General features: G+C 39.2%; 3 protein-coding genes across 6 annotated transcripts in view; all 3 read right to left on the reverse strand.

Moving 5' to 3' along the window:
- The window catches only part of clip1b (CAP-GLY domain containing linker protein 1b), a 47,225-nt gene extending 34,838 nt beyond the window's left edge, over positions 1-12,387 (reverse strand). For 2 of the 3 annotated variants that reach the window (XM_019360704.2, XM_005459637.4), the window contains exons 1-10: positions 12,256-12,387; positions 8,738-8,926; positions 7,649-8,029; positions 6,415-6,548; positions 6,033-6,157; positions 5,708-5,909; positions 5,431-5,628; positions 5,148-5,251; positions 3,942-4,002; positions 3,047-3,151 (exon numbers count right to left, since the gene is read on the reverse strand). In XM_019360704.2, coding sequence (XP_019216249.1) covers positions 3,047-3,151; positions 3,942-4,002; positions 5,148-5,251; positions 5,431-5,628; positions 5,708-5,909; positions 6,033-6,157; positions 6,415-6,548; positions 7,649-8,029; positions 8,738-8,828 — 1,401 coding nt within the window. In that variant the 5' untranslated portion in view covers positions 8,829-8,926; positions 12,256-12,387. The remainder of the gene's footprint in view (positions 1-3,046; positions 3,152-3,941; positions 4,003-5,147; positions 5,252-5,430; positions 5,629-5,707; positions 5,910-6,032; positions 6,158-6,414; positions 6,549-7,648; positions 8,030-8,737; positions 8,927-12,255) is intronic. The other variant, XM_003455114.5, reaches the window with a different exon arrangement.
- A 1,740-nt stretch (positions 12,388-14,127) lies between these two features.
- Positions 14,128-16,122, reverse strand: LOC100690406 (hydroxycarboxylic acid receptor 2). Its single transcript, XM_005459638.4, has one exon. It carries the CDS (start codon positions 15,868-15,870, stop codon positions 14,842-14,844), a length of 1,029 nt encoding a protein of 342 aa, XP_005459695.1. The 5' UTR covers positions 15,871-16,122; the 3' UTR covers positions 14,128-14,841.
- Positions 16,123-16,275: 153 nt separating this feature from the next.
- On the reverse strand, positions 16,276-22,740 carry denr (density-regulated protein). 2 transcript variants are annotated; one of them, XM_005459640.4, is made up of 8 exons: positions 22,574-22,740; positions 20,126-20,238; positions 20,001-20,020; positions 19,801-19,885; positions 17,946-18,029; positions 17,491-17,607; positions 17,254-17,393; positions 16,276-16,580 (listed from the first exon to the last, which is right to left on the reverse strand). In XM_005459640.4, exons 2-8 carry the CDS (start codon positions 20,226-20,228, stop codon positions 16,536-16,538), a joined length of 594 nt encoding a protein of 197 aa, XP_005459697.1. In that variant the 5' UTR covers positions 20,229-20,238; positions 22,574-22,740; the 3' UTR covers positions 16,276-16,535. The 2 variants fall into 2 exon arrangements, with proteins under 2 accessions (XP_005459697.1, XP_005459696.1); XM_005459639.4 differs by having other exon boundaries at positions 17,946-18,035.
- Positions 22,741-23,008: the final 268 nt, after the last annotated feature.

The raw sequence follows: 23,008 nt of genomic DNA on the forward strand, positions 1-23,008 counted from the left end.
TTGCTATTTAATTGGGGCTGACCCAAGTAGGTATTAAATAGCCTGTTGCAGTACAAAGATATATCAAAATGCACAAACCAGTAGAAATGAATACATATTCAGTTATTTGAATCTTTGTGTCATCTGACAGCTTACATTCTTTATGTTAAGCTAAACTAAGTAGCCTCTATACAGTTCACTATACAGTACAGGTACAAAAATCTTGAGCCAACCGTCATTTCCAAACCTTCCAAATCTTAGATTTTAGCTTAGATCTTTTTAAGGTGGTCTTAAGCAATATTTCTTCAGGCTTTCTGGAGGTCTTTCAAAGTTCTTCTTTGAACTCTGCCTACTTTTGCCCACATTTTTAGTCAACTCTTTGTACCTCGCCATTTTCAAAGGAAATTACTAGCAATCTTTCACAAAAACACAATTTATTCAATTTCTTTAGCTGAACCCATAAAAAATGCCAACAATAACAGTTTGATAGGAATAAAATTGTATTACTGAAACAACGGGATTCCCAAAAAGCTATTAGTTTAAACCTTAGCATATGACATATGACTTATGCTATGGATATGTGCATACTCTCCTTAAAAAAGTTTTCTGGGGAAAATGGATACGTAGAGAAGAAAGGACGAAGTGGCAGCCCCAAAAACTACAGTAGAAGAAACGCATCTGAATGTCATGTCATTAAGAAGCAGGAAAAAAATCCAGCAAAGACTTAAAATAGGACCTGAGAGATGCATATGCCCCTTCAGTTGATCCATCTACTGTTCACTAAATCCTCATCAGAAATGGTCTCAATGGAAGGGTGACTGTCAAGAAGCCATTCTTAAAGAAGGTTTAAGTATGGTAAATTACACAGTAACTGGACTTATGGATGGTGATCAATCCAAATTTTAAAACCTTGATATTACATACAGAAGAGGTCAGGAGAAAGCAACACTCACTGTTGTACCTTTCTGTTAAACATGGTGGAGGTTCTGTCATGGTGTGGGGTGCATTTCAGCCAGTGATGTTGGAGATCTTGTCAAAGTTAATGGAATTATAAATGGAAAAAAGTACCCTCAGATTTTGATCCACCACATAATACTACTTGGAAAACATCTGATTGGCAATGCAACATTTTTCAGCGTGGAAAACACACTGTCAATGCAATAAAAAGCATTCGTGGATAGAAGAACACACACTGGAGTCATGGATTGGCCTCCCCATAGCTCAGAACTCAACATTACAATATTGAAGCAGTGTGTGATCATCTTAAAATGTAAAAAAAAAAAAAAAAAAAAAAAAAAAAAGTAGGCAACATCCAAATTTAGAGCTTTACAATGTCCTTCAAGAAACCTAGAGAAATATTCCTGAAGACTTCAGTTCAGGTTGTGTTGAAGAATAAAGGTGGTCATACCAAATATAGGCTTTAGAGCTTGTAAGAATGGTCTAAACTCTGTTTTTGCCTTATATACTGTATTTCCATGTGTGTTTGCACTTGTTTTAATAATAAAGAGATGAGGGATGGCTTAAGACCTTTGCACAGAGAGAGAGGGATTACATCAAGAACTTTGGCTATACAACTGGCTAAACCAAACCAAACATTCATTCATAAGAAAAAAATTCCACTCCCACTGGACAGAGAGGTGGCAGATCTGCAGCAAAGTTCCAACAACCAGCAGAAGACCTGGTCCAAATGGGAATTTATTGCTGTACTACAGAAGCATTTGACTCATCAAAAATATGTCAAAGCTTCAGGTTAAAAGACATAGGATGGGAGTCTTCTACATTTATCTTAAGGTCAGCAAGTCCCATGAAAAGGTCAGGTAGTGAAATAACCAACGAAGGCTCAAACGCATACTATTTGTTTTCTCTCCAGGGCTCTGATGGTTTCAGACACCAGATATCTGAAATATGATCATCTCAGGGCCTTCAGGTACAGACCCCCCCAGTCTAAAGCAGAAGGTTTGTGAGGAGCACAAAAGCTGGGTTTAAAGAGAAGGACACTAAAACAGTTGATAACATTGTTTCAAACAGTCACCAGTTGCAACAGGACCCAGCATAAGATAAATATAAATTATTTTCAACTTTGAATCAAGCAAAACTACTCTAGTAGAGTCCTGGAATAATTACATGACATTGACAATAAGCATAATAGGTATACTTTTATCTGTCAGCTCCCTACATTGATAATGTCTGTTTACACCTCCTGCATACTCTATCACATAGTCCAAACATAATAGTTCATGTCATAAGAGCACATCTGAAGTGGACTATCTCCTGTTGTGTGCTACATATGGGAAAGGACAACGTCACCGATGTAATGGGCTAATTGTCCTGAAATTGTTGCAAAATCATGCCCACACACCTTTATTTACAGGAAAAATGATAGGGCACGGAACTGGTTTCAATATTCAGAATTAAAATGTATATGAAGCAAAGCAACATATTTTTGACATCACTATATTGTTAGTTTGTAAAGACCGATCCTTTGTTTCTTTGATACTATGCATCAGTGAGTTATTGTGAAGGATGACATCTACAGCAGTAATAATGTTACTGGTAAAGACAAGGCAGTATTCTCAGACGGACTGCATTTTACACCACTTTTCTAGCTACCAAGGACTCACACAGCTGTGACACACTGTTTTGTGACTCAGTACTTTGCTCAAGGACACTCCGAGATATAGAGTGGAGGAGGATGTTGATGGCTTATTTTCTGAGACAAAATCATGCAAAAATGCTTGATTTTGCTCTTTTCATGGGATTTGTTGATAGGAGTGAAATGTTGAAGGATTCCACCCTTATTCTTTAAAGCCAACTAAGTCTAAAGAACCATAATCTCCAAAAAATATCCTTTAATAAAGCTTTATGCACATATGTATATTGTTTAGTATAAACAATAAACATGGGTTATCTGGAAAGCTCAAAGCAGATGAAATGTTAATGTCCCTATTGCAGGGCTGTGGACGATTTGCATGGTGTTTGCATGCTGCAGTTCCTTCAGTATATGCCAGTTGTGATTATTAAGTCTAGCGGGGAAAAAAGGCTGTCGCACTGCAACTGCCAGAATTACCCTAGTGTCCTCTAAATCCCTCTGGAGTTTTTCAGCTTTGGTCTTTTCAAAGAGCAGGCTCTGCTCAAGCTCCTTTATGTGGGCATGCTCCAGCCTGGTCTGCGTCTGTTAGTAAAAGAGAGCAGGAAGAGAGGAAAAACAAACACCAATGCGAACACTGAGCTGCCAGCTTTGTGCCACAGACAGAAAGAAGGCAAGACTTTAAAGAGAAGACCAGGAAGTACAAAAACACTGATGGTTTGCAGCATTTCAGCTTTTTTGTTTGGAGTATCCAGAGTTAGTTACTGTGATCATCTCTTTCTCTCAGATACTTTTGTTTCCCTTTCATGAAGCAATTGAACAATTCTAATCCAGGAGTGAGAAAGATGCAGAAAAGACATGCAAGATGAAGGCACAAAAAAGTGAAGACAAAAGCGGCATTCAAACACAGACATGTGGACAAACAGATGATGAGAGCAATGGTAATTTAAGTGCTGCAGATGGGTAGAAAAATCTCAGATGAATAAATGAAAAGAGCAGGAATAGAACACAAGTCTGAACAAAAAAAAGTAAATGATTGATAGAGTGCAGGAAAGGCAAAAACATTTGGCAGCAAGTCTGATTTAATCAACTTCTCATTTTTTGGAAGAAAATGATAATCAGCTTTACAGTGTCATCCTATGGTGTGAATTAAAAAGAGTCAGGAATCACAGTGAAAATCAAACTAACATGTGACTCAGTGGGACGCCGAATTGACAGTGATGATAAACTATTCATCTTGGCTGGAGTCAATAAATCATACCAGACTTCCATTAAAGAAGTATCAGCCTGATCAGTGAGAGGCAGACAGCTCGGGTAAATAGGACGAGTGAGAGAAGATGTTTAATTGAGAATCGGATTATGTAACCACATTTACCTCGAGGTCTCCCTTGGTGATGCATGCCTCTTCTACTCGAAACTGTAGGTCCTCCACTTTCCTGTCAAACAGGGACAATAATAAAATCTTGTAAAATCACAACACACAGGTAGCTCAGTCATTAAAACCCTACAGATTTACTGAAGAGCTGGAACAGCTGATAATGCCAATCATTTTGGCAGCCTTCTCATTTCAAAGAGAGAACCTTCTCTGTGAAAACAGGATGCTGCTCTTTTTCTCCCTCTTGTATTAAATGAGGTATTTCCAAAGTATGCATTTCAGGTCAGATAGTATCGTTGTCATGTGAATGACAATCAGAATGATCTACCTGCTACAACTCACAGTGCTCATCCAATGGAAAAACTTACTATTTAGAAGACAGCAAATCCTGAATGCCAAAAAATTTCTCTTAACTAAATGACACAGCAAAATTAAAGTTATTTTGCTAATATCTTTGCTCTGTTAAAAGCTTAACGGGTGCTTGATTCTCTGTTGACATATGCACAAACTACAGCTAAAAAGTTTTTACTATGTAAAAGCAACTGCTAAATTAAAGCAAGTTTAATTTCCTAAGGACTTAGAAAAAGATTCCCATGCTTGTCTCACCTCTCAGCTGGACTAAGATGTAACTCTCTCTGTATAGGTTTGTACAGGTTTAGGCTGTGGCTCAGGTGAGGTCGCAGGTCACCAACCAGGTGATAGATCAGTCTTTGATTCCTGCTGTCTTGGGCAAGATACTGCACCCAAAGCTGCCCCCAATGGATCAAACTGAAGTCTGCTTATGTGAATGGGAGAAAGCGCTTAGGTGTAGATAAAAGCGCTGTAAAAATGAATTTGTGTGTGACTGGGTGAATGAGACTTGTAGTAGAAACAGCTTTGAGTGTTTAAAAAGGTACTATATAGGTATTAGTCCATTTATTATACCTTTTCCTGATTAAAATTTATTCAAAACAAAGCTGCTAGAAGTTAAAAGGGTACAATGAAGAGGTAACACATCACAACTGTTTTTGCCCAGCTGCCCTGGGTACCAGTGTACTATAAAACAAATCTTTTTATAGATCTAGTAATTCCATATTTTGTCCCCAGTCATCCTTGAAAGAACTCTTTCCCACTCTTGCCTAAATGCTGCTTATCGTGCAAAGCTATTCTAGTTAAGTCCCAGAATATAGATATGGAGCTGGTTATAGGTAAAGTCAAGTCAGCCACCTCTTCTCCTCCTCTAGCTGGTTGAGCAGCTCCACTTTGTCTCTATCTGCTGCTTCTACCATCGACCGCAGCTGATCCATCTTGGCCTCCATCTCCAGTGCGTACTGCAGCATACAGAATTAATATGAGTGCACACATCACAAGTAAGTTACACTGAGCTGTTAGATGTTGGTGACGGTTAGACCACACTTTGTTTGACCTATGGATGCCATTTTCAAAATGTGATAATGTTTTATTTTCTTATTTATTTATTTTGAAATTCTGAACTGTTCATGTGTCTTACCTGATCCCGGCATTTCCTCAGCAGAGTCAGCTCCTGCTGCACCTCTCCTGCATGGCTGGTTGCTTTTGCCATCTCGCACCTCTCCAGGTCCCTCTCTGCCAGCAGCTGCTCGATGTGCTGCTGCTTCTCCTTCAGAGCCTCCTGCAGGGCTGTGGTGCCTGAAATCTTACGAGCGTACCGAGCTGACGTCTCTGTCAGCTGTAAAATGACACAAGCACTCGTGAATCACACTGCAGATGTTAAATGATGCACCATGCAGATTAACCAGATATCTCACCAGTCCTGCTCGGCTGGGTTTCCCACTGATTGAGGAGGTGGCAGAGCTGATGGAGCTGATGGAGGAAGCGCTGGGGCTTCTTTTGAGAGTGGACCTCCTCCGTGAGCTCTTTGCCTTGGTAGGGGTGGTACAGGGGAAGCCAATTCGGGTCACCTTGTGAACTGGAGCAAACAGGCCATACCTGGGCATGCACTGGAAGTACCTGAGGAGGAGACAGGTTGTACTATGCAATTATCCTCTGTCATATGTGCTACAGACAGAGCTGAGAGTATTGTAAATGTGCTATGCAAATAAAAACGCCCTAAAAATAGTCTGTGCTCTTTACCTGGTTCCAGCTACAGCGCCATCATTCTTGCCTAGAGGTTCATCTAGTTCGACTCCACACCAGTCTCCCTTAGCAAAGTCTGTCTCTCCAAGAAACCTTACCACTCCTGCCTTGGTACCACCAACCTACACACAAAACAATTCATGCAAATTCATTTTTATCTAAAAATTTTATCTTTTTTCTATTTACAATAAGGGCTTCAATCTGGTGGAATTATTCAAGGTGAAGCAAGCAATTTATTGAACCTGAAACATTTATACAAGCAGCACTAGGAAAAAAGCACTGAGTAGTGTAGCAATAAACTTTTCTGTGAGGCTCCATGTCTACATCACTGATATTCTGCCCTAAAGCCAACCGTCACAGTGGATTCAGTCACTCTTACCAACACTCGGTCTCCCAGCCTTAGTTCCCTTCTGTTCTTCTTCGTGGAATCTGGGTCGGAGAGGTTGGACACTGACTCGCTGGATGTCAGGATCCGGTTAAGTGCTCCACCTGTCTTAATGCCAGTGCCTGGAGCTGAAGGAAGAAGAAAAAAAACAAATACAAGAACAATCACAGGTTCCACATTTGTCAGTCACTTTGTAAGAACATCTTAACTGAAGCTAAACTGTGAGATGTCCCAAATACATTTTTTTTTTCTTCCAGTCTCTGGCTGTGATCAACAGCCTTTATTTAAAGCTGTTAAAGCTGGAGGTGGGGTGATGTGACCAAAATCTGATTTTAAAACTGCAAATTTGTTTGACAAATTCATTGTAAACATAAGGACCAAGATACTTATTGCAGAGCACTAGTTTACTATCTATAGACTTTTAGCTGGGTGCTTAAAAAAATTTTTATGGCAAAGTTTCTAAGTTAGCAACAGTGAGTTGAATTGAAGCAGGACAATCACGGTGAGAGAGGTACTCAAGGTACCAAGAGACACTTGGCATTAAAAAGTTTATCTTCTCTTCTACTATCTAACTAATTTTTATTTTATTTTAGTTATTTATTTTCCAAAATGTATCTTTGTACATTTAGCTTTTATTGTTGAACAGGACAGAAAGGAAAGAAAGAGAGAGAGAAAGCAGGGAGAACAACACACAGGAAATGGCCTGGGGTGGAATCTAGCCTCTGTGGTGGCCTTGAGGCATGTGTGTCAACCCTGAGTGATCAAACTAACATTCAAATTTTAAATTACATCCAAAGGTAACCCTTACAACATGGAAAAAAATCTCTTAAATATAGCACCACTATAAGGGAATTTTAAGAATAAGCAAATGGCTAAAGTTGATGTTAACCATCTGCTGTTAAACCCATTAGTCAGAAACAAACACACACATGCACACACACACACACACACACACACATTATTTTCTCTTTATGCTGCAAGTAGGAAATAAAGTCCCTGGTGCCTCTCTCAGTCTCTTTCCCTGTGTCTTCCTGTGTCCTCTGCCTGAGCTAGATACACAATTAGCAATCAGTGTTAAAGGACAGTGGATAGTGCAGCATTGTGCAACATTAAGGATAAGATACAAGTCTTTCTCTAAGTTTAACAAAGCTGATAAGAGCATCTTTGAAAATATTTGGTCTGTAAAGCACAGTTATCCACTCTGTCATGTTTTTACAAATAAACTTACTAGCTGAAGTAGTGCCAGCAGGTGCTGTCTCGCTTGTTGCAGAGACTCCTTGTGCTGGACTGGCACGGCCCCCATTCGTCTCCTTCTCTGGCAGTGCTGTTCTGGAGAGCTTTGAAGGCCGCGTGAATATCCCCCGTCCATCCTCACACTGGAAGTACCGGACCCCTGCCACAGAGCCATCGTTTTTCCCGATCGACTCGTCCAGCACAATGCCTGCCCACTGGCCGGGAGCAAACTGCGTCCCTCCAACAAAGTGCACATAGCCAGGCTTGTTGCCGTTGACCCAGACTCTCTCTCCAATTTTAAAGTCTGTGTTTCCATCTTGGACTGGTGAGGTCACACTGCCAGGGGACTTTTCAGGAGGAACTGGCTTTGAGGTACCTGCAGTTGGAATCATGTTTTAATAAACCATAGTTAGTAATCTTAAATATTACTTTTTTATAGTTAGATTTAAAAGGTGCATTTCTGCCAAAAAGAATTAGGTTAATTTAGTAATGTTAAAACCTTTTAGTACTTTATTTGATTTTTCTTGGTTTTGTTATTATTTATTAAGTAATTAATAAACACCAAGTCAGAATCCAAGGAATCATATTGTAATTAGTTGGAAAAGTTGTTGGACTGGTGCACCCATAGTAGTACGAGGAACAGATTAAGTTCTAGGGAGATTTAACCCCCAAAAATGCTTCTGTTTGGGGATTAGTACCCGGTGAGAAATGTCAGTATGATCTGTTTAATACAGTCTGTATTCTAAAAAATCTGCAGCTGTAAATTTGTTGTGTTTCTGATAGTCTTTCTCTATTTTCACTTCATAAATAATGCTGAATCCATATAACAATCATCCAAAGACTAATTTAAGGATGTACATGATTAAAAAGAAAAGCACCTTTAGTGATACTATATATAGAAATACACATGGAGGTCCATGTTTTGCTAAAGCACACTTTGAGAAAACTCACTGATAAGTTCTGTAGTTATGAATGGCCCAAACAGATACAAACGATAGCATGACACTTCTTGTTGACAGAATTAGACACTTTAATAAACAGACACAATCTTGAGGGTTTTTTTTTTTCTTCAGCAGCTTCTTACCAGATGACGGTGATGTCCGTGATGGAACGCCGGAGGGACGGACTATTTTACTGGGGGGTTTTAGCCCACTGGCTTTGCCTGATGTACTCATGGCTCCTTGTTTGTCCGTGGCTGGCGGGGGGGCCTATTGAAGATGAGGGATTAGGCCTTCCCCACCACCTGACACAGTCACAATATGATAGATAGGAGCTGGCAAAAAAAAAGGAAGAATGTATCCTCAACAAAAACAAATATAAAAAGATGACAGTGACAGTGAAGATGACACTGAAAACGCTATGTCCAGATGAACAGAATCAACTTTTGGTTATTGACTTATCTGGATGATTGAGCATACACTAAGACATAAAAATATGACATGTCAATATCAGGGCAATTTCATGTGTTTTACCTACACGTCATGTATTGCTGGTTCAGACATATAAATAATATATTTTTTCAAATTAATTATAAAAGTCTAAACTGATTATTATATAAAAAGATAGATTTTGAATTTAAATTCTAAACAGTTCTGGGCATTTTGAAGGTGTTTTTTGTTAATCAACATCAAAAATGCCTTATTAAATATTTTGTGTTCTTTCTTGTTGTAGGACTTTTCATATGTAACTGTAGCCCATTCACAGAGGCCTACAACCCCCACAATTACATCAGTGTCTCAGTGAGAGCTGTCGCTCTGCTCAGTGAAGCCTCAGTTTGTCTCACACACCTCCTACTGTATGTCACTAAGCCACAGCCCAGTGTTTATTACAGAGCTGTTCATTATCATCTGTGAAATCACTGTCATATTCAGCTGACCACATGGTATGTCTCCAGTTTCAGCTCACATGCCCATTAGTAGAAACATCTCTGCATTTGTCAGACATATCAAATAAATTGGGGGGGTTTTCACATACTTTGACATAATTCAAGAAAATAAAATCTTTTTTTCCTCTGTAAATATCTGTCTGTATCTCTAAATATCTCTGTAGATGTTGGACCTTATTTGACCAAGCTACCATTTAATTCATAAGGTATATGATTCACACTGACTACAACAAGAAAGTCTTTGGACATTAAGGCTAAGAGACTAAAGCCACCAAGCACTAGATGTTCATGGATGGAAGGTAAAGGTAAAAACTCATTTCAGGATGTTGGAAGACAAAATGTGTTGATTTATTTGGTTGTGAAATGGTTTATTTCAGACAGCCATACATCTACGCCATGTTTACCGACTAGTGTTTCTGGACAACAACGTTTTAAATATTGAAAAACATGTTTTACACCATTTATTTATATGTCAAATTCAGATGTGTGTTTCCACATGCTATAAGGGCCCAACCTGAAAAGACAGATTTTCACCTGTCACTAACCAAAACTCAACATTTTTCCAAAATATTGAGATTTTGTAAAAGGTTTCAACAAACCGTTCACAAAATCTTCTTATCAAAGAGACGGGCTGGGTGAGATGAGTTGTATTAGCTTAGACGTGAGTCACTAAATAACAAAATTTGCGTTTGACATCAAACATAGATTATATTGTGCTTCCAATGAGCCAGACTTTGTTGTAAGTTTTGAAGTGCTCTTGGGCAATAGTTGTCTAGGCTTTCTGCAGGTCTTTCAATGCTTTTAATGACATTGGCTGCTTTTTCACTCATTTCCAGTTCAGTCTTCGTACCTGACCATTTTCAGAGGAGTGTTTTTTATTTGGTTCTATCAGCTACTTAACACTGACCTATGAGTAATTCATGTATGTAAAAGATACCTGAGTCAAGGGATGAACCAACTTAGCAAAAGGGCTATTTTAAATTGTATGTCATGGCACTTTCTTACTAACACCCAGTTGCAAAAACACAGAATTTTTTCACATTTCTTTAGCTAAATTTATGAAAAATACCAAAGATAACACAGTTTGACAGGCATAAAATAGTATTTTTTCAATAACAAGGTTATTCCCAAAGAGCTATAGCCAAAAACATGGCATATCTCAGCATGCTGTGCAGTGTCCTTAAAAAAATAGGCCTTAAAAAACAACAACAAAAAAACAGCTCCTAACATAGGACCTGGGAGACACATTTGGGCCTTCCATTGATCCATGTATTGTTTGCTAAAGCTTCAAGGAAAGGAAAACGTTGGTATAAAAAAATTACACAAGAACTCGACTGAAAAATCAATGGTAACAGGTCTAATGTAGTGATGAATCCAAAAAGGTACAGCCATCTGTAAAACAGCAAGTCTTTCACAGTGTTCAATTGCCTCACCTTAAGGCAGGATTATGAATCAAGAAACCTCCTTTAAATAAATATAATTAAGTGCAGAACAGAACAGGCAGAAAACAGAGGTCAGTGGGAGATGTTCTCTAAACTTTACAGTCAAATACCAGCACTATCTGCATAGACATGAAAATACAGGTGAAAAGTTTTTATGAATAATCTTAGCTGAAAAATACAGACAGCTTTTTGATTATGTGTTAATTTCATCCAGTATCTTAAAAACTTCCAAAGATGATGTTTGGGTTATAAAGAAAAATCTAATTCAAGTAGATGTGTCTTTACATCTTTCATGAAAGACACATTTACTTTATTCTTTGTAAGATGCTGGAGAATATGTTCTTTTTATATGAAATGACAACATCACAATGGACATATTTACATACAGAAATATAACTGATAAGAAATCTTTGAGTCTTTAAGAACTCGGAAAATAGCTTCATAATGGAGGCAAATGTTGTTAAATTATTCTCAAAAACAGATGGTTAACTCTAACTCAAATGTAATGGGACTCAGGGGCACCAGTTTTCCTCCTGGGCCACCAAAGACTTAATGCAGCCTTGTCTCCGTAGCAACCAGCACACTGATGTACCTGCTCTGTCCATGGTAATAAAAGTACATCATAGGTGCACTTATTTAGGTTGTCCTTTTTTTGTTTTTTTTTGTTGGGGCACTAAATCGTTTCTCACAACACTGAAGAGAGAAGACTCAGAGGTCTTCCCCCGCCCAGCAGGTGTTGCCAGACCAAAACAACAAGCACACCTACAGCTGTCAGACGTCATCCTGCTGTATTCTCTGCTGTCAGCTCACTAACGACGATTCAATTATCTCCGGTTTTGCATGATCACACAAAAGCAATTAATGAAGGCAGAAATCGTTAGTGTACATGACACACATAAGAAGACTGGTGTGTGTTGTTTGTGTGGGCTAGGCTCTCTGTATCTATCGAGCTAGTGAGATAACTTAGATTTTTACCCGCCACACTTTCCAACTAAGCATCGTGCACATTTAACCAACACCGGCTGACTGACTGGCATGTCATTCAGCAGCAGATCATAGTGATTTACGTGAGGTAACGGGCACTTGTTTTTTATCATATTTTGCATCCTGTTAGCTAGAGCCACGGTGGTTGCTGTTTGCCAAAGCTAGCTAGCTTCAAAATAGCAATAACGCACAAACTGTGGTTAATATAAGACAACTAACACTCTACTGATGCGATATTAAAGCAGAATAAACACAGACAGTAGTGGGAAAAAAGGTGCTTTGAGAGCTTACTTTGTCTCGTTAGGTGAACTGGGTCTCAGTAAGGAATGTCGTGAGAAGGTGCAGCGTACCTTGCACCGTTACATGTTTTTTCCAACAGCTACTGTTTCCCAGCCCAGCCCCGACTCACACAATCTGACGTCACTCTTGGAAATGATGCTGCCTTCACAGCCCCAACATAAGCTCGTGAACTGTGAAGCCCAGTTGTAAATTTTGGGATCCAGGGTTACTATCGTTGCCAAAAAGCTAATTCTGGAAATGATCTTAATATTTTTATTAGCGTAAAATAAAACTAGAGTTCAGGAAAACACAAAATGTAAATTAAATTCTAATAGTTACTAGTTACTAGTTAATATAACATTTCAAATATCAGGAAAATATTTTTTATCCATTTTAACAAGTTTTTCACAACCAAAAGCAGTGTACAATGTTGCGTGAGTTAATATGGGTTGTGATATCTACATTACTGTCAAAGTGTCCGGGGGGGGGGTTTGTTTTGTTTTTTGTTTTTTTGCTTCTTTGTTTTTAATGATATTCTGAACTTCAGTCTAGCCCAGGGGTCTGCAACCTTTTACACCCAAAGAGCCACTTGGACCCGGTTTCCACGCAAAAGAAAACACTGGGAGCCGCAAATACTTTTTGACATCTAAAATGAAGATAACACTGTATATATTGTTTTCTACCTTTGTGTGAACAACTAAGGTGTGCTGCTTATGAAATCCATGAAGTGCTACAGAGAAAATTACATTTTATTTCTGTAATCAACACATTTTGAACTCTTAAAGAAATATAACAAAAGCAAAGACACCCAGCTGAACTAAAATGATCCACGTAGCAAACAAAAACTGTTGTGAGCCGCCTCCCTTATATCTCCTTTGGGCTTTTGGAGCCTTGACCTGACTTTTAAAAAATAATTGGTAAAAAAGCTCTATGCTGCTGAAAAATGAAAAATAGATATTTGCAAAATTCTGCCTAAATATGTATTTTACCTGGTTAATGCGTGCGGGGGCGTGGTCTGCAGCGCCGCTGCAGGGGAGGCGGACGCACCTGAGCGGCACCCGCAATCACGCCTCGCCGCCTTAAAGTCCGTGCTCTCTCTGCTGTTGTTGTTGGTGGTGGTGTGTGTCGGGCTGTGAGCTGCGAAGCTACAGCCGGCTGTATGCGTACAGCAACCGTGTGTGAAAAGTGGTCAATAAAGAGATGCTGAAAAGCGCGTTCATGCAAACATCGTCGGGTCTGCCGTGATGTGTTTACAATGGGACTTCTGAACCTCTGCTAATCGGTGCTGTGCGAAGTCAGTTTACGCAGGACTGTAAGCTGTCATCTGTCGTCTGTGAGGCGTGAGCAGTGTTTGTCTTTAACATAGTTCACGGTGGAGCTGCTGACATAATGTGGATCCGAAGATCCATAATTGGCCTACCTGGGGTTGAAAGTCTCGATAAATGCACGGCGTTTCGGCGGGAATACCGGCTTGCGCGAGTGTGACGCTTATATTGAGCGAGGAAAAAATAATAGAATATAATTTTATATTTATATTTCAATATCACAATAATCTTCCAATTTAGAACTACAAGTTTAAAAGAACTAACATAAATAAAATACACTTCAGCGAAATACTTCTAATTTATTTTCCCAAACCACGCGGAGCCGCACTATAAGGACTAAAGAGCCGACCCCTGGTCTAGCCCCCTTACAAATATCACATATCAAGGAGTAATAAAACAAAAACTGAAAGTAAATAGGGAAACTCACAATGGTACGGAATGGAAATTACCTGAATCTACATTAACTAAAAAAATGCTAACTAAAAATAAATAAAATACTACTAATAAAATGACATCAGCAGTTATTGTTATTTCTTAAACTGGGAAAAGAAAAAAGAAATACAATTCTTAACACCTTTATGCTTTATTGAAAACAAAATGTGACAGGGTACACAGACTGAAATGTTATACAAGCAGAAATACACTTGCACAGGCATTTACATACACACTGCTTTATTTAAACTAGCTGAAGTTATCTGCAAACCGTAATAGACTAACTCAAAAACCTCCCTTTGCATGTGGGTTTTGCCCTGATAGTTTAATGTTAGCACTAACGTAAGCTAAACTTCCCTGTGGCTGTACAAACATTTTATTCAATAAATAATATTTCAGTGGGCAGCCGAAAGATCAGTGTTACATTTGAAATAACTGCCTAATAAAAACATTAAAACTAACCTTATCAAGTATCGTGAATACATGAGCTGATGGCGTCTATGTGAGATATTGCCTTGACAAGCTTTTAAGTTCATTCTTTACTCACCTGCCCAGCTACTAGGAAAATGTAATTGTAAGCTACTGACGACAGGTAAGTGGCTTATAATCACAAAGTACATCCAAAGTCACAACAGGTGCATTATTGCAATAAAAGCACTACACCACTAAGATGTATATTAAGTGAGTCATTTTGTTCATAATTACAGCAAAAACTATTTGACATTTAATTTCAACTACAATAATAGAAATGTTTTCAATAGCCAGGAGTTTACCATGCATTCGTGTATTAAGGTGGATCTTAGTTTCCCTGCAGTATTAGAACAGGGACAAGCAGCTGGCTTTACAGCCTTCTACCATCTATGGTGGAAATGTCATTCTCTGATAACTTTGTCTCATCTTTGTCGCTGCTTCTTCTCAACAGTTTGTTAAGGACCTTGTTGAAGGCTCCACTGAAGGCAGGGCTCGAGAAATAATACAAAACAGGGTTGAGGACACTGTTGAAGTAAGTGAAACAGACCGATGTGTAGAATGCCAGGTTGGCTTCTTCAAAGTATTTACATTCATTGTACCATACCTTGAGGACCCACACTGCGATACGCGATATGGTGCTGGGGAAAAAGCAGATGATAAAGATTAAAGCCACAGCCAGGATGAACTGAACGGCCCGTTTGATTTTCCCCTTTTTGTCCACAGTCCGGATTCTCAGCTGCCATGTAATTCTGATGGTGCAGAAGGCCACGATGGCAGTGGGCAGGAAAAACTGGACAACATAAAAAGTGTTATGCCAGGTGGAAAGGGGACTAAAGCCCATGCAGATGTTGAAACTCTCACACTGCGTACGGTTGTTGTTGTAGAAAAAGTGCTGATCAGCAAGAAGGTACCCCGTAGCAAGGAAAATCAAGCACCAGAGGCCAAACGAGACCCAGAAAGCATAGCCCAGCCCCATTTGGTTGATCCGATTCGACGGGTGGACGATCTTGAAGTAACGATCCACAGCCACGGCCGTGAGGAAAAAGATTCCAGCTGCGCGGTTGGCTGCCAGCAGAAAGAGCAAGATGCGACACGGGATGTCACCGTAGAGCCAGTTTTTCCCACGCCTGTAGTAATCTGCTCGGAAAGGCAGGCAGAAGAGCACGATGGAGTCTGCAACTGCCAGGTGAGTGAGGTACACAGCGTTGGGCTTCCACGTGTCCATGTGAAAGATGAACATCCACAGGGCGACAAAGTTCCCCGTTAGTCCAAACATGAACTCCAGGATGAGAACTGGAGGCAAAACTTGGTCCAGGATGGGAGATTCGAAGGCACAACAGAGATCTGCGACTGTGAGATTCATCTTCTGACCCATCAGAGGAAACGACTGCTGCAACATATAGTGTCAGTAAAGAAAGGCTCCACCAGGTGATTTCTTTGGAAACTGAATCATGTTTGCGCATATGCAAAAGGTGCTCAGCCAAACATGCTAATCTTTATGTGGAGTGAACATCTGTGCACTCCGTTATCTATGGGGAAGTGGTATTGACCCAAAGGAGCATGGAAACAACTGTAAATGTTATCTGTCTGGGGAGTGCACCTTCATTATAAAACTATTATGCAGGGGAATAGGTTTACTCACGAGTATTGAGTGGGATGCATGAAAAACAAGTAACCTGCGGCCATTTAAGTAACTCAGATAAAGCAGCATATCAGAGCCCTGAAAAAGAACTAGTTTTTAATGCTTTAAAAATAACAGACACACAACCATGGGCGAAAAAAGAAATCAAATGTGGAAAGCGTGTAAGGGTGAAGGAGACTGAAATTTATTAGCCTACAGTTTTGCTTGAGTGAAGAACATTTGGGAAGGATTCATGTCATACCACACCTTTGGCAAACAAGAGAAAGCAGCTATTAACTAAAAAAAATGCCAAGTGAGTGGCTGAGTCCACAGCTTTTTATGTACAGTAAATAAAATAGGTATAAAATGACTTAATGTGTACATTTGGCCAGGTCATCGCTGTTACAGGTCACATCCTTTCAGCAAAAGTGCATATTTGGTCTTCACTTCTTGACTTCACCCAGATCATCGATGCTGTCATCATCCACCTACAACGCACAGAGAGACACGGAAACTGAGCTGTGTGTCATGTTTGAGATTATAGAGGACATTTTCAAAAGCAGCTCGGAAAATCCGCTATTCACACCGCCCACAGACACACGACACTGACCTGTGCTATTATTTTGGATAATATGAGTTCTATCAACTTTATATTGACACTCTCATATACTGCTGTTGAGAACAAGTTAGTTATTATGGCATTTATCATTTTACTGCCCAGCCCTAGATGGCACCATAAGATGTGCATAAACAAATGACTCAATAAAACTGAGTGAACGTTGTAAATGAGAGTGCCAAAATTCCTCCACAACAAAGCAACATACTAAGGGGGGTGGGGGCACTTATTTTATTTTTTATTGAATTTTTTAAAAACACACATTACTGTAGGGACACAGTATAGACACCAGTCCCTCACATACATACTGTACAATGTATAGCACTCTTATGCATGTCTCCCCTCTTCTTGCAAATGTTTGCTCGAGCATGCCGTGTTGCACACGCAAGCAACAGGAAGCTAGCTGCAGTTCACTTAAAGGCAGTGGGTGCCACTAATAACAATGGTCAACATGACGTGAATTTTTACAAATCACCAGAGAGAGCATAAGTTAAGAATCAACATTTTCAGCACACCCTGGTTTTCTCCAGAAACGGACAGCTTACCTCAGGCCACTTCTCTTGAATGACGTCAATTATGTCGTCTGTAAAATCTCCCTGAATGATTATTTCATCCTCTGCTGTAACCGAGGCACCACAAGAGAATTTCTGGGCAAAGAATCTCTGAGCCTCTTTAAGGTCGATGTCTGCAAGAGTCAAACCCAAGATCCATGTTGAGAATAAAACATGAAGGGAATAAGATTTTGGCAGCCTAGAGGATAAGGACAGCACAAGAGCTCTCACCAAATGTCGCCAGGCCACACACCCGTGTGACGTATTTCTTCTTGGCTCTTGGGATCTTTGCTATTGTAACTTTCTGAGGCACAGTCTTCTTTTTCTGTTTGATCTGGCCTCTTCCACCTTAAAAGGTCAATTAAAATGAACCCGATTTAAACTCATGTAGTGTTAAGTCGCACACAATTAAAGCACTGATAAAAAGTTAAATGCAGACAACATGAAGCAATCATTCCTTGGCAATCATTTGTATCCTAAAGACTTAATAGAATCAGTAGACTCAAGTTTATCAGACCCATGTCTTAAAATGGACCTATGAGGTCTCAGAATGTAAAGAAGTCTTAAAGAAGGCAGGTCTCATACTTATTCCATTACTTTATATGTAACATATTTGATGCACTATAGCAGTGCATCCCGAACCAGTAGATTCTGATTCCTTTTCCCTCTGACATTTGTCAGCATACCTCTCTTCTGTTTCTTCTTTTCCTCCTCTTCGCCTGCAGGAGGAGCATCTCCAGTGCCCGGTTCCTGCTTGGGCGCATTCGCTGCTGGACCAGTGGGACAAATGGAAAATGGAACAATATTAAACCCAGTCCCTCAACAACATGTTTAGCTTTCAAGGGATTATTATGCTCCTTGACAGCCTGGAATCATTACAGATCTTTACAGCAAATCGTTTCACCTTTCAGGCCTTGAAAGTCTGTTTTAAACAATTAAAAGCCATTTCTGTTCACACTGTGGTGAACCTTGCACAGACAGGACCTCTAGAACTCTAAAACTCTATTTTCAAAGTACACATGACAATCCAAAGCATGTCATGTAGCATGGAGGTGTCCCACAATTCATCACACTAAAGGTTATCAATCCAAACAGCAGCGTGAGAAAAACTTTAATGTCAGCATGACCTAAATGAGAGATCAGTTTATTCACAACAGCTGGCTAAGTACCAATTTGCTATTAGAACATACATAATTTAGCTTCCTCGGAACAAAGTCAGCCTGAACAACGTCAGAGCATGCTCAGAGCATAGGGTCTATAAGGCTCTGATTTTGAAATTAATTCCCTTACACAGCAGTGTAAGGGAACTCTGAGCTGACTCTGAGCTTTTTCAAATAAAGCATTACTGTTAGAGAAAAAATAATCCTTACTGACTGTGAGGGACCCAGCAACTGCAGCTGAAATTAGAAAATTGTGGCTTTTGTTGGAGTCAAAATGTTAAGTCTATAATTATCACCTCATCTAATCTTTTTAAAGGGAGGCTATTCTCGCCAATTTCCACATCCGTATTTTTATTCTGTGAATGACCCACAATTTCAAAATAATGTTCATGGCTGCTTTAGTGCAGTCCCTCAGACCATCTGTCCCAAACAAGCCATTTTAGCCCCTCCATTCACCCACTCTTTAAGACAACTTTTTTCTGACGTACCTGAGATGGCCATATTAGAGATAGTCCCTCTCTATGACATCATACACATCCAAGAGTAGAATAACCTGCCTGAAACATGAGTTTTTAGAGCAGTCTGAAGCCTGATGTTTTGGCTCATTACTTGCACCTACATTGACATTTAAAACTATGACCATGATCAATAAGAGCATCCAACTTTGCACCTGTATGTTCGTATAAGAAAACATGAAAAAGCAGAATGGGTACACTTTCTTTCCCTAACAAAGACAACATGTGATGACCTCCTCAGTGCCATTAATGATGAGCTTTCACACCTTAGTATAGATCAATAAATTGTGAAAACAGTTGAAAACCTCTAGAACAGGCACTAGGTTTTTCCAAGAATAGTAAGCTAGATAGGCAGAAGCCACCATCAGTAAATTCTGATTCACATCCAGTCATTTTCTTCTGAAAGCAGGCCTGAAATATGACAGAAACCAATAATTTGAGAAAGGAGAACCAAAGGCTATCTCTAAAAGGTGTCCAAGGGGTGAAGAACTAAAGTACAAAGTGGACTCTGAAGTTTTACAAAACAGACTTTCAGATCTGAGTCATATTCATCATGACAAACTTAACCTGTTAAACAGCACTGATCTGCTGCCAAACGTCATTCAAACCTAAACGGTTTTATTGATTTCTATTTTCAGTTTCCCCATCATTTCACTGACTGCAAGCATGACAACTTTTCAATGAAGAGCTGTAACAAAACGACACATAGAATATACAGAATACAATGCAGTCAGAATAGAAAAATTAAAATAAAATTTTCAGTCAAATATATTTACTGCGCAAACAAATCGCACAGGTTTATTTAAAACTCGCAAAAATGGTTACATTCTATCTAAAATCTATCTAAAATCTGAAACACCACTTACCTACAGTCATCCTGGCAAACACATCTGGAAAGTTCTTCTCCAGCCACTGCCTACATTTAGCTGGCTCAGGCATGTACTCACAGTACTGCAGACACAACAGTGCAGTTATTTAAGTTGCAGCAGAAAAAATACCCCCCAACTGAATATTTATAGAAAAGTGGGTCACACAACTAAATATGCAAACTGATAGTCAAACTCACCTCTGTAGGCAGAGAGCACACTGCAGAGAGAGAGAAAAAAAACAAATCAAAAATTCATGTCACATTTTGAAAAGGGGCCACCACAAAACTATTGAAGATGAAGTGAGTGGTTTTATATACCGGACCTCCACAATAAAGAACTTTCATTGGGTACTTTGAATCAGGGTCAGCTGTCCCTTGCTCTGATCTGCTTTCTGAGGACCCAGAATCCATCTCAGTAGTAGCCATCACAAATTAACTAGAAAAAGAAAGACAATGAACACAGGGCACACACAACATTTACCCAACTCATGTTAAATACCAGTAGTTTGTGAGTTGTGTTTTAGGATCACAATTAAAAGATACCACAGAAAGATTTGACTTTTTCCCCCCCTTCTTTAAAAAAAAAAAAAAAAATGGGTGCAGAGTTTTTTGTTCTTTAAACTGACAGTAAATGGCAAAAAAATGCCTTTTAGAATTTACAATATCATAACATTCCCAAAGGTATTCAGTTTACCAACATGTCACAATGTACATATTAAAAAAACAAACAAAAAAAACCAAACAAACAAACACACACACACACAGACACTTTGATGAGATGCCAAGCATATTAAAGCAACGCAAAAATATTCAGCAAGTTTTTTTGTTTGTTAGTTCTTCTAGGTTAGAGAACAACACCATCCACATCAATTCATGTGTGAAAAATACTTATTTCTCCTATACTGAAAGTTCAATCAGTGCCCTGGTCCATATAAAAGATGGACAGAGCTACAGTGATGTCACCTATTGATTCCTGAAGTCCCATTTTGAAGTCTCCAACGCTGCCATTTTGGTTTTAAAAGGAAAAAAAACAAAAAACCCCCGGATGTGGTAAGGAGTAATGGACATCAACAACAAGCCAATGCAGACGCCACAGATAATCCTCCATTTTGAAACATGTTATGCCCAAGATTTACGGAACAGATTAAATTTGTTTAATGAAGTATGATCCATAACAAGTGACGGAGGTTATAAACGCAACAGGAAAGTGTTTATAATAGTCAATCCAGAAATCCATCTTCCCATAGTCTTCTGTAGGACCCGAAATCTTGTTGCAACCCCAGCTATCACCATCTGGCGGCTTTTGGATAGAATGCATGTTTAAGGCACTTCCACATTCTGGGCCACTTTTCAGACCCAAAAGCTACATCCATATTTTATACTATGGTCACTGCTAATTGCCTAACGCTAGCACTTCTCATCTCTGTTTGAACTTAAATCACTAAGTTATTTGGCAAATAAAAAGGAAGAAACTTGCAAAAAGTATTCTTTAATAATTCATTTACAGAGGAATCCATGCTTTCCTTTGCTGGCACCAAATGTCAACATATAGAAGCTAAATCAGTTTGAAACACTGCATATGCATTTGCATTGCTTGGAGATATATATGAAATATCAGCCGGCAGATATTTTTTGACTGATACTGGCCCATTGCCGATATATTAGCGTTTACATTTTCCAAAAGTGTGAACATGCAAAAACATGCAAACCGTTTATTCTCTACACGAATTATTGAAGAAAAGATACATTGGGTGACTTTTCTGAAAGGGTTTGAACACAGTTTGTCCACCAGAGTGAATCCGACTCTAGGTACTGTGTGTATTAAATGTAGCAGAGTAGCATTATAACTGGGTGGAGTTCTTAACTTTTCACTTTAAGTTTGTGAGAAAAAAAATGCTTCAACCTCAACATATTTTATGTATATATGTACATAAAGGCTAAGAATCAATATCAGAGGTTTTATCCCATAAAAAATGGTAGCGGCTCCAAAAATCCAGGATGGATTGGGTTCGTAATGAAGTAGAGGTCCGAATGGGGAGGAAATATTTGAATGGGAGAGAATTTACTTACAAGTTGTGAAAACTGCGCTTACATAGACTACATTGCAACATGAAAAGGTTTAAATACTAGTCATGATTAACGTTTACATTACAACTTATAAACCGAAGATTTATTATCAGACAATAATACATGGATGAGCACGGCTCCTGGCAGTATTTCATCATGCTTAGCCTGCCTTGCCAACACTCTTCCCTTAATTTCACGACATATCGGGAACAAGGGTACCAGCTAGATAACAGCATCAAACAAATGTGGCTGAACTGAAATTGATCACCAGCCAGACTGTAATTTAGCGCCTGGCTCCAAAACATAAGTGGAAAGAACCACAGAAAAAATAAAACATATAAGGCAGAATGAATTTGATATTGTATGATATTGCAAGGCTTTAGCTTGCTAACACATGCGGCTGCTTTGCAGTAGCTGAGCTATTAAATAGAATAGTTAGCTACAATGCTGGTAGTAAAGTCTACAATTAAACCGTCGTAATTATTCCGCAAAGACCCATCCCGTGGACACGATGTATCGAGCTGATATCTTTAAAAAAATCTCGAGTTTAGTTTTACTCCTTCATTCATCAGGTAACATTCATTCGCCCAGCTGTCACCGTCAGCATCTAGGAATTAGCTTAGCTGGCTAACTGAGCTAACGCACGGCTAAAGTGGACACGCTCTACTGCTGAATAAAGACAGAATAAATGTCGAATTACGTACCCCGCACAATATACTCTAAAACTGTTGTCTTTCCAATGACGCCGATCGCATTATTCAAGCTCGTAAGACTTTTAGAAAAGCATTCTTATGAAATATGGTTCACTTGGCGTACTTGGAGCACGCCATGTAACGCTTCTTGTTTTAGTTATAGAAGTGGATTATGTGTTTCAGCGCCCCCTGTGCTTTGGAGTAAAAACACACATCACAGATTTATTTTACATCTAGTTTTGTTTTCATTACCGCCTAAGAACCTTCATAGACGTCTAAGGAAGAAAGCTCAAAACAAGAGTGAATACTAGAGCAAGATGTTTGGCACTGGCAGAGAAAATCTGTCAAGTTTCAGGGGCATAACCCATTTAGGGGAAATAAATTTAATAAATTACTGCTACTCCTCCTCCTCCTCCTCCTACTACTACTACTAATAATAATGATAAC

Source organism: Oreochromis niloticus, linkage group LG7 (genome assembly GCF_001858045.2).
Source record: "Oreochromis niloticus isolate F11D_XX linkage group LG7, O_niloticus_UMD_NMBU, whole genome shotgun sequence".
NCBI classification, from domain to species: Eukaryota; Metazoa; Chordata; class Actinopteri; order Cichliformes; family Cichlidae; genus Oreochromis; species Oreochromis niloticus.

Bases quoted from the DNA above. Each gene is read 5' to 3' on its own strand.
- LOC100690406 (XM_005459638.4), bottom strand. From the start codon at position 15,870: ATGTTGCAGCAGTCGTTTCCTCTGATGGGTCAGAAGATGAATCTCACA.
- denr (XM_005459639.4), bottom strand. From the start codon at position 20,228: ATGGCTACTACTGAGATGGATTCTGGGTCCTCAGAAAGCAGATCAGAG. The intron at 19,886-20,000 runs GTGAGTTTGACT...TTGTGTCTGCAG, and splicing joins TGTGCTCTCTGCCTACAGAG to TACTGTGAGTACATGCCTGA. The intron at 18,036-19,800 runs GTAAGTGGTGTT...TTTGTCCCACTG, and splicing joins GTTTGCCAGGATGACTGTAG to GTCCAGCAGCGAATGCGCCC.